The 10,471-nt window shown below is 37.3% G+C and overlaps 2 protein-coding genes across 8 annotated transcripts; one reads left to right on the top strand and one right to left on the bottom strand.

The window, feature by feature from the left end:
• The first annotated feature begins 346 nt into the window (after positions 1 to 346).
• On the top strand, positions 347 to 5,002 carry LOC136063901 (subtilisin-like serine-protease S). Its single transcript, XM_065764910.1, has 10 exons — positions 347 to 423; positions 1,503 to 1,600; positions 1,868 to 2,020; positions 2,101 to 2,212; positions 2,406 to 2,880; positions 2,972 to 3,066; positions 3,495 to 3,734; positions 3,897 to 4,011; positions 4,201 to 4,405; positions 4,488 to 5,002. Exons 1-10 carry the CDS (start codon positions 347 to 349, stop codon positions 5,000 to 5,002), a joined length of 2,085 nt encoding a protein of 694 aa, XP_065620982.1.
• LOC111994623 (pentatricopeptide repeat-containing protein At2g27610) lies at positions 1,471 to 10,340 on the bottom strand. Of its 7 annotated transcripts, none has more exons than XM_065764920.1 (4): positions 7,053 to 10,340; positions 4,175 to 4,364; positions 2,152 to 2,815; positions 1,471 to 1,951 (listed from the first exon to the last, which is right to left on the bottom strand). In XM_065764920.1, the coding sequence occupies exon 1, from the start codon at positions 10,096 to 10,098 to the stop codon at positions 7,474 to 7,476; it is 2,625 nt and encodes an 874-aa protein (XP_065620992.1). In that variant the 5' UTR covers positions 10,099 to 10,340; the 3' UTR covers positions 1,471 to 1,951; positions 2,152 to 2,815; positions 4,175 to 4,364; positions 7,053 to 7,473. The 7 variants fall into 7 exon arrangements, with proteins under 7 accessions (XP_065620992.1, XP_065620990.1, XP_065620995.1 ...); XM_065764918.1 differs by having other exon boundaries at positions 2,368 to 2,815; XM_065764923.1 differs by having other exon boundaries at positions 2,380 to 2,815.
• Positions 10,341 to 10,471: the final 131 nt, after the last annotated feature.

The raw sequence follows: 10,471 nt of genomic DNA, 5'->3' as shown, positions 1-10,471 counted from the left end.
CCCCCCCCCCCCCCCCCCCCCCCCCCCCCGCCAAAAAAAAAAAAAATCCAGGAGCCTCTTGGCTTAGGGGCACTTTTAGCTTGGTTTTGATCCCTAACCTTACTCTAAAAACAAAAAAGCCCCAAAGAAAACAAAATACTTGAAAACAGCATGCATGGGATAACCATGAAATCTAATAATGCTCCTTTTTAAGAAATTTGAGTGGTGTGAAGATGAAATACTCTACATTGGCAATGCTGGCACTGTTCAGGCATATGGTTCTTTAACTAACACAGGTTTCTTTTACTTTTTTTTAAAATTATTTTTATTTCCTTTTCCTTGTAATTTGTAGCATTACATAGTTTACATGGGGGAACACTCTCACTCCAATTCGGAATCTGTGGTTAGAGCCAACCATGAAATACTTGCTTCAGTTACAGGAAGGTAAGGACTATAAGGAGCTAACACTACTACATATTTATTTCTGAACGGTTTTAGACCCCTTAGAACAACCAGATTGGTTAGCCAGATTAATTAGCCAAGTTGTTACTTAGTCAAATTATGCAATTCCAGGTTAAAGCAATCAAATAATCATATCAAAATAATAAAGCAGCGGAATAATAAAAGACACAATGATATGATCACCCAGGAAACCACACGGTAAAAACCTGGAGAGGATTTGACCCACCGATCCTCAAGGCAAATCTGAATCCACTATGAAAGAATCAAAGTTCATACAAAAGGACTACAAGCTCCCCGCTCGACTTCCTAATGCTACCCATCAGTAGAACTTACTGACACGACCACGTGCAAGCTCCGAATCCACGGACTCCTTCTTTCTTGGACTCTTCAATCAAGTACAAGCACCTCCGCTTGTGTATCTTTAAGTTCTTGAATTTGCAACTGAATGATCATCAAGGTTTTGATAATATCTCCACCTTAAAAACCCTAAATTTTGTGTAAAGGAAAGCTCCTCAAAGATCTCACAAGAGATTTACACAAAACAGCAATATGAGCAACAACCTTAGAGAGGTTTGGGTAAAAAACCCTAAAATACCAAAGAGGCACAAGAGGCACTCTAATCTCTCTAAAAAGCTCCAAAAACTCCCCCTAGGGTTAGCTTATGATGTCCTTTAAATACTGAAAAAAACGGCTCGCAATTTGGGCTTCAAACGAATAAGTTATGGTCTTTTTACGTTTACTGATTTTGCTGATAAGTGACTTTCGATCGATCGAATCTAATTTCTGATCGATCGAACCAGGCCGAAAGTCACTAATACTTCTGCAGCCACTCGATTCCAACTTTACATAAAAGACCCAACTTTGAGCAAGTCTAAACAAGACTAAACATATTGTTTTGATCATGATTTGCCAACATTACACATTAGAGTTCTAAATACATAAAATCCTAAATCTTTAGAACCTAACAATTTCCATTATGAGACATCAAATAACAAGATCATAGGAAAACTACAGATTTTCATAACCGAGTATTGTCATAGTAATAACATAATTAATTTCAGTTTTGATGGAGCACAACAATCGGCAATTCACCATTACAGTAAAAGCTTCAGAGGCTTCTCAGCTATGCTCACACCAGAGCAAGCACAACAACTTGCAGGTACCTGATTTTATATATTTATTCATTTGTTTGTTTTTGGTAAAACAAAGTGAAATACATGATCCAACACTGATCATTACGTCCACAATGGAGGTAAAATAGAATGTCTCCAAATTTAAATGCATCTTCACCCCTCTTTCAAAATTTGAACATTTTCTTGGGGGGGTTTAATTACAGTTTAACACATGGTCAGCAATAATAAGCATCAAAAGCCATTGGTGATAGCATAGATATGCTCTAACTGAATTCCTCTTACTTCTGCTGCAGATAAAGATTTGGTCGTTTCCGTGTTTCAGAGCAAGATGAATAAGCTCCACACAACACATTCCTGGGAATTTCTAGGAATAGATTCTGCACAACAATATAATCAAATGCCAATGGAATCAACTTCAAATATCACTGTTGGTGTAATTGATACAGGTAAAGAAACATATCTTAATTTCTCATTAAACTCTTCTTTTATTTTATTACAAACATAGAATTCACATTGTATCTTTCAGGAATTTGGCCTGAATCAAAGAGCTTCAATGATAAAGGATTCGGTCCTGTACCCAAGAAATTCAAGGGAGAACGTGTTACTAGTGACCATTTTAGATTGGCCAACTGCAACAGGTACCAAACATTTTAAACACTAAAGAATCCACTTCCATGATTGACACACCACATTCTTCCTGAATTAGAACAACCACAAGGTTTAGTATTTAAACCAACCAATTCCATTGTATATCTGGTACAACCATACAGCTATTATATGAATGCAAACTTACCATGGGGCTTACATTGTCATTTGGGTTGGAATTTTCAGGAAGATTATAGGTGCCAGGTTCTATTCAAAAGGGTTTGAAGCAGAGTCTGGGCGTCTTGAATCTTTTAACCTCCCTTTCTTCCGGTCAGCTCGAGATGGTGATGGGCATGGAACTCACACTGCAAGAGGTAGTGCACCATGTGCCAGACTTGCCATCTACAAGGCTTGTTGGTTTGACATCTGCAGTGAAGCTGACATTCTTTCTGCCCTGGATGATGCCATTAGCGATGGTGTTGATATACTTTCCATTTCTATTGGCCCTGATCCTCCCCAGCCTAGTTATTTTGAAAATGCAATCTCGATTGGAGCTTTCCATGCATTCCAAAGAGGAATTCTAGTATCTGCTTCAGCCGGAAACTCAGCTTTCCCAGGTACTGCAACCAATGTTGCTCCTTGGATTCTTACTGTTGCTGCAAGCTCAGTGGACAGGGAATTCCATTCAATTGTTTATCTTGGAAATTCAAAAGTTCTAAAGGTAAATTTGGTATATTCCACCCCACCTCTTTATCAAATATAAAGTTATATAGGAAAGATTTTTATTTAAAATGGAAATTCCGTGCTCTCAGGGTTTCTCTTTAAACCCAATCAAGATGGAAACTTATTATGGTTTGATATCTGGGAGTGCTGCAGCTGCTCCTGGAGTTACAGCAAAGAATGCCAGGTATCTTCAGTGTTTGATGGGAAAATAACAGTTTCTCTAGTATTTAGTTTCTACTCAGCTGTGGTCAATCTATTAAAATCAATTCGGTTACGTTTTATGGAAATTCAAATTCTATCAATATGGGAGTCTTGTACATATTTTTTATTTTCTTCTTAAATTATACGAATTTTTTTTTTCTTAAGCATCTTAATGTTCATACTAAAATGATTTTTTGACAAGTAATAAGGAAAAAATTTTTTTTTTTCAAAAAAATTATTATCCTAAACTAAGACTTTCCAATTTTGTAGTCATAAGCATCATATAGTTTAATCATCTTGTATACATATTTTCTTATTTCACGATGCTCAACCACCCAACACCTCTAAATTGCCATCCCATCATTGATCTATTTGTTTTAAAAGCTTTGGTTCCTTTCCTTTTGGTATCAGCTTTTGCAAGAACAATACGCTGGACCAAACCCTAGTTAAGGGGAAAATTGTGGTGTGCACGATTGAAACCTTTACTGATAACCGAAGGGAAAAAAGCATTTTTTTAAGACAGGCTGGTGCTGTTGGATTGATACTCATTGATCCATCTATCAAAGATGTTGGCTTTCAGTTCGTCATCCTAGGCACTTTAATTGGTCAAGAAGAAGCAGAAGAGCTTCAAGCATACATGATTTCAGAAAAGTGAGTTTTTCAAGCTTTGTATGCTAAAAACATTTGTCAATGAAAGAATGGAAGAGCTCTAAAATAAATGCAACTGAAAATTAATTAAACATGGATTCACTATTTAAAAAATAATAATTTTTCAATAGTTCAAGTTGATTGCAACAACTTCTGTCATTACAGGAATCCAGTTGGTAAAATCTCCCCAACTATAACAGTTTTGAACATCAAACCTGCACCAGAGGTGGTTGTATTTTCTTCCATGGGGCCAAATATTATAACTCCAGACATTATTAAGGTAAGTTTATTTAGTCTTCTCAATTTATACTTGTGCACATTCACTCAAAATACTTCAAGAAACAAAAGATTATGCCAACATGATGGGAAAAAAGGGATAGAAATAATGCAATATCTTGACCACCATACGTAGATAAAGAAAAGTTAACTACATAAACTCTTACCGAAAGATGCATAATTTCTATTGCAGCCAGATATCACAGGACCTGGATTGAATATTTTGGCAGCATGGTCTCCAGTAGCAATTACAGCAACTGCTGAACGATCTGTCGATTATAACATAATCTCCAGCACCTCAATGTCTTGCCTACATGTTTCTGCAGTTGCAGCAATTGTAAAAACGTACCAACCTTCCTGGAGTCCAGCAGCCATAATATCAGCAATAATGACAACAGGTAAGTTGTTTTACACTATAATGTCAGATAATTACAAATTTACTTATGTTTCTAATTGTACAAAATCTATGGATTACCACAGCAATGGTCCTAGATAGCACTCAACATGCAATTGGAAGAGATCCAAATGGAACTCCGACCATGCCTTTTGACTACAGATCCAGACACATTAGCCCCACTGGAGCATTAAATCTGGGACTTGTGTATGATTTCAACTCCCACGACATCATCAATTTTCTATGTAGCACTAGAGCAAGCCCTGCACAATTGAAGAACCTTACAGGGGAACTAGTACAGTGCAAGAACCCTCTTACACCTTCCTACAATTTTAATTACCCTTCAATTGGTGTTGCCAATATGAACAGAAGTTTATCACTTTATAGAATAGTCACATATTATGGTAAAGATCCACAGTATATGTTGCATCTATTAATTACCCAACTGGTGTTGAAGTCAAAGTTACACCTGCTAAACTTAAGTTTACAATGGTCAGGGAAAAGATGTCTTTCAGGGTTGATTTCATCCCCTTCAAGAACAGCAATGGGAGCTTTGTGTAGGGTCAGGAGTCCTATTGGTCTCAATGTGGTTTTTGTGTAGGAACAAGCAATCAACTACATATGTTCGCAATATTGATTTTATTTTAGTCATTATCTCATCCACTGGTCTTGCTACATATATCCAAAAATATGGTATGATCCTTCTATCCAAAATAGTTTGCTCTTTCAGCTATGAAGTTCTATTTTAGCAACTTTTAGATTTTAAAGTATGTGAAGAGGTATAGTTCTGTTGTGTAATGTGAGAAATGAACAATTTCAGTTCTTATAGCCATGGTTTCATATGGGAACATCTTGTTTTCAAAGAAGGTTTAAGATGGAGAAAGGCTTCATTCAGGAAGAGAGAGAGAGAGAGAGAGAGGCAAAATGTAAAGGAAATGGCATGAAAGTTTTAAATTCACATAAACAAGGTTTATGAGCAAGTAACTTAGAATTTATACTCTCACATCTTTGTAGCTAAATGTCAAGAATATTATGTGGAATGACTATAGGGTTTCCAAAACCATTTGAGGCTTCATACTTCCATTCACGATACCCTCAAATCATAACATGAAATATGAAGTTTACCTCATCACTTTGCCTGCAAGAAATAGTAATTGTTAAGAAATATCTGCCAAGAGCCTTGTTGCTTAGTGGCACTTCCTGGTTCTCCAATGGAGGAGAACCTAGATTCAAATCTTCCCCCCCCCCCCCCCCTCCCCTTCTTCTGGTGGGTTTTAAGCAAAAATAAAAAATGTTAGAAACATCTTGTCATTGAGGAAACAAGATGCACATGTATGAAGACCATGGAAGTGAAACAGGGTTAACTACATTTAGTTCCTCAAATCATCGGGGAAAAGATGTCTTTCAGGGTTAACTACATTTATGAACCTAGATTCAAATCCTCCACCACCCCCCTCCCTCTTTTGGTGGGTTGTAAGAAAAAAAAATGTTAGAAACATCTTGTCATTGAGGAAACATCAACAGTATGCATCATTGCCTTTGCACTTATGAACATAATCCTGCCAACATTTTTAGGGCAATGTAAAAGTTACAGATTACATTCCATGTATCCGCAGCATTGGCAATCAAAATACATGTAATGCAGGACAAATTAAAGAATTTGCTTATGTGTGCTTGTGGTGGGTTAAGTTTTAGAACTTTGTAAAGAAGGGTTAGGGTTCAGGAATGACTAGGGTTTGTAGGGAAGAAAAAAGAATTGATTTAGGGTTACAAAGAGTTAAGAAGAAACAGAAATCAATTATGCATACAATCTGAGAACAACAGCATGAACAGTTCATATGAATAGTGACAACATACCAAAAAGGACAGAAAGAGATGTGAGAAAAGAGGAAAAGAACAACAAGGCCAACACGTCTCAATACTCAAAACACTAAATCTTTTATTGATTAACTCCCCCTTCTTTATGTACAATAACGAACTTAGATATACTAATAATAGAACTAGGACTTTACTTTGAATAGTAAAAAAAATCCTAATTGAATTGAATCAAAGCTCATGCATAAAGACTCATAAACTAAATAAGACTAATTAATAAAATAAAACCCAAGGCCCACAACTATCGCCCATGCCCAACAATTAAAAAATTACTAAAATTTCCTTGACCCTAGAAAAACCATATAAAACATAAAATAAAATACTAATAACCTAATTAACTACCATGGGCTCTTATTCTTGGGCTTTGCCTTAATCTTAAGTTTCCAAAGGGGATACTTGTTTTTTCCCTCTAACCACGCTATGGTAGCATCTTCAGCATGAAGTAATCCTAATAACAAAAGACAAGACTGCTTAGCTTAGATAAATAAAAGGAAAAGAAGAGGGTAAGGTAACTTTTGGTAATCACCTACAATAAATACTGAAGACAATGGAAGTGAAACAGGGTTAACTACATTTAGTTCCTCAAATCAATATAACTCCCATTAATCCTATGCCCTATAATCTCAAAAGTATGCATGTGAAGAGATTATCTAGCGTTATCTTATTCCATACTTTTGAAAAGAAATATATTTGATTTTTTAAGTTGACATATTGACCAAATTACGCTTAGAAAATCCATTAAATAGAATCGTATGAAAGGGACCATTCCTAAGTACCTGAAGGTAATTGCCACTTGTCTCAAACCAATGTGTTAGCACTTAGCAGCAGAATGGAAAAAAGTACCTTCAGACAATTAAAAAGAGTGAAGATATCAACCTCCTGCCATAATGACACAAAAAGTTTCAAAGTATCCACTCATGTAGTCATCCTTCATACATTTTTAAAGCTTGATATATGAACTTCTTCTTTAATGTGAACGAGCATCAAATTCACAATCACTACAAGAATCTACTCTAGGATATATCAATTATATTGCTTCGAGCCTTGACATTTCCAACGTTTAGGATATTAATTCTTGTGCTACTCTTTGCAATGTGAGCATGTAGAAGTTATGTGGCTCCTTTGCTTAAGAATTGTCTTGTTGATGTGAGAAACCCTTGGAAAACTTCAGGTAGAACCCATTTCCCAAATGTATTGTCACCAATAGTCCCCACATGTGCATAAACCTCCTTTAAAGTGGTGGAATCGGTTTGAGTCTCTGACAACAATTTCTCTGGCTTCAAACATTGATATGAACTTAATAACAGTGTGACAGTCTCCGCAGACCCTAAGGTTCTTCACAATCTGGATAGGAGTTCCTGGAGGTGTAGCAATTAATCCAAAAGCAATGGCCAGTCTCTCACTGTGCTGAGAAAGGATGGTTTCTTTGTGTTCCTCTTCAACGTCGTGAAGCACATAATTTGTATCAGGCTGATATCCGGCATCCTTCAGCCGAATACTTAATTCTTCAAGTTTAGAGTAAATAAGATCTGACGAGGGATGTGAAAGATCACCAGCCAAGAATGAGTAAGTCTTGTTCTTAACTTCAATCCAGCTGTACCCAGCTTCCTTTTTCACATTTCTCTCATCCATCAACTTCCTCACCTTAGCTCTCTCTTGCCAATTTCCTGTAGCAGCATAAATATTAGATAGTAAGACATATGCAGCCGAGTCTTGTGGCTGAAGTGAAATGAGCTTTTCTGCTGCAAGTTTTCCTAACTCTACATTGCGGTGAACACGGCAAGCAGCCAAGAGAGTTCGCCACACAGTTGCACCTGCAGGGAATGGCATCCAATTTATGACATCCATGGCCTTTTCGAGTAGTCCTGCTCGGCTATACAGATCAACCATGCAAGAATAATGCTCCATTGTTGGATCAATGTCGTGATCTTTGACCATCATGTTGAAGTATCTTTGGCCTTCATCCACTAAGCCTGCATGAGTACATGCAGAAATCACTCCAATGAATGTTATGTCATCCATTTCCAAGTTTCTTCTTCTCATTTCCTCAAATATCTCAAGAGCCTTCTTCCCATGACCATGTTGTGCATATCCAGAGATCATTGAGTTCCATGAAACTAAGTCTCTCTCACCTTGCCTCTTGAAAACTGTATTTGCACTTTCAATATTTCCTCTCTTGGCATACATGGTTACAAGAGCACTACTTACACATAAAGCATTGTTTAATCCTGATTTGATTGAGCAAGCATGGATTTGTTTCCCCTGCTCTATCGCTGCAGAAGGTGCAGCACAGGCATTAACGATACTGCAAAAGGTAAACTCATTTGGTTTGACACCCTCTTTTGCCAACCAGAGATAAATTTTAACAGCTCCCTCTGTGTCTTCTCTTTGAGCATATCCAGCTACCATTGCTGACCATGCCACAATGTCCTTCTCGTCAATCAATTCAAATACTTTTACAGCTTCATCAATGCAGCCCATCTTAACATAAGCATCTAAAAGTGCAGTTCCGACTGAAGATGATTTCTCATAATTAGTTTTAATGACTTGTGCATGTAGTTGGAAAGTAGAAATGGCAGGTTGAGCCGTAAGGATGGTAGAATAAGTGAAATGGTTGGGTCTAACACCCTCCCTGTTCATTTGGCAAAATAAATTCACTGCTTGCCTTGTTCCACCATTCTGTAAGTACCCACTGATCATGGCCGTCCATGACACAACATTTTGAACCCCATGCATCATAGAAAACAGTTGAAATGCATCATCCATGACACTGCACTTACTGTAAGCTACCATAAGTGCTGTTCTAATATTGTGATCAAAGCAATACCCATTTTTCAAAACCCGACAATGAAGCTGTCTAGCAAAACCTAATTCTTTAAGGTTAGCACATAGTTTAATCATGGTAGCAAATATCATCTGTGTAAGCATTACACCTGCAAGTCGCATTTGATAAAACATTTCAAAAGCTTCCAAGTCAAGTCTATTTGTAACGCAGCCTGCAACCATACCATTCCACGAAACCTCATCCCTCTTCTCCATACTATCAAACACAGCTCTAGCATCTCTAACCATCCCTGACTTTGAATACATATTAATTAAAGAATTGCACACAAACACGGTAGACTCAAAACCATTCTTTATTACCATTGTGTGGACTTGAATTCCCTTCTTAACCATACCAACATCTGCCAAAGCTCCAAAAACAGTTGCAAAAGTAAAAGGGTTAGGCTTAATACCCTCGCCTTTCATTAAAAAGAATAATTCTAAGGCCAAATCGTTCAACCCGTTCCGTACATAACCGGAGAGCAATGAAGTCCAAGACACCACATTTCTCTCACCCATCTCATCAAAAACTCTCCTCCCATCCCCAACATTCTCAGTTTTCATGTACATATCAACAAGAGCAGTCCCAACACTAACATCCTCCACATACCCAGATTTTATACAGTGACAATGCACCTGCCTGCCCATGTTTTGATCAAACAAGCATCCACAGACCTTCAACACACACGACATGGTCAACCCATCAACAGGTAAACTCGAATGATGAAGACCCACAAAGATATTGAGAGCCTCTTGGTTACAATGAGTGCGAGAGTACTCGAAAAGCAAGTGATTATAGTTTGAAAGGTCTTTCTGAGTACTTTTGTCGAACGGGTGGTGTGCATGGTGAACGAAGCTGGAATCTGAAGTCCAGGGGTCACAGGCAACGGCATTGGCATGGGAATTAGAAAGAAGATTAGTGTGGTATGTGAAATGAAAGAGTCTGAGTGTGTTCAGTGTTTGCTTTGTGAGCGTCCGTAAAGAGGAACACAGAGTCATGCTATGCTCTCTCTGACAAGGAAAAAGAAAGAAGAAGAAGAATAGGTTAATGGAATTGGCACCAGCATGTTAGCAGAGTTGAATTGGATGCAAAAGTTGTTGCGGACTTGATTAACTCTTAACTCCCAAACTAATGCAGCACGACGGAGGAAGAATTTTGTATTTTTGATTCGGCCCCAAATTTTGTTAAGGAGTTGTTATGCTCTGATGTTAATGGGGTTAACTATTGTAGGCTTTCAGCCGCAAACTTAGCCATTTTGCCTTCTTAATTTGTCTTATTTATGTCCTTTTAATCCCCAAAAAAAAAGAAAAAAAAAGAGGTTAATGGATGTGTAAAATAATATTATAAAAATATTATTTATATAAAATATAG

The sequence above is a fragment of the Quercus suber genome, unplaced genomic scaffold (assembly GCF_002906115.3).
Source record: "Quercus suber isolate HL8 unplaced genomic scaffold, Cork oak 2.0 scaffold_592, whole genome shotgun sequence".
NCBI classification, from domain to species: Eukaryota; Viridiplantae; Streptophyta; class Magnoliopsida; order Fagales; family Fagaceae; genus Quercus; species Quercus suber.
This window is presented reverse-complemented; position numbering and strand designations above follow the sequence as displayed.

Coding starts and splice junctions, on each gene's coding strand:
- LOC136063901 (XM_065764910.1), top strand. CDS start 347: ATGGGGGAACACTCTCACTCCAATTCGGAATCTGTGGTTAGAGCCAAC. Junction 424..1,502: donor CTTGCTTCAGTTACAGGAAG/GTAAGGACTATA, acceptor AATTAATTTCAG/TTTTGATGGAGCACAACAAT. Junction 2,213..2,405: donor AGATTGGCCAACTGCAACAG/GTACCAAACATT, acceptor TGGAATTTTCAG/GAAGATTATAGGTGCCAGGT.
- LOC111994623 (XM_065764920.1), bottom strand. CDS start 10,098: ATGACTCTGTGTTCCTCTTTACGGACGCTCACAAAGCAAACACTGAAC.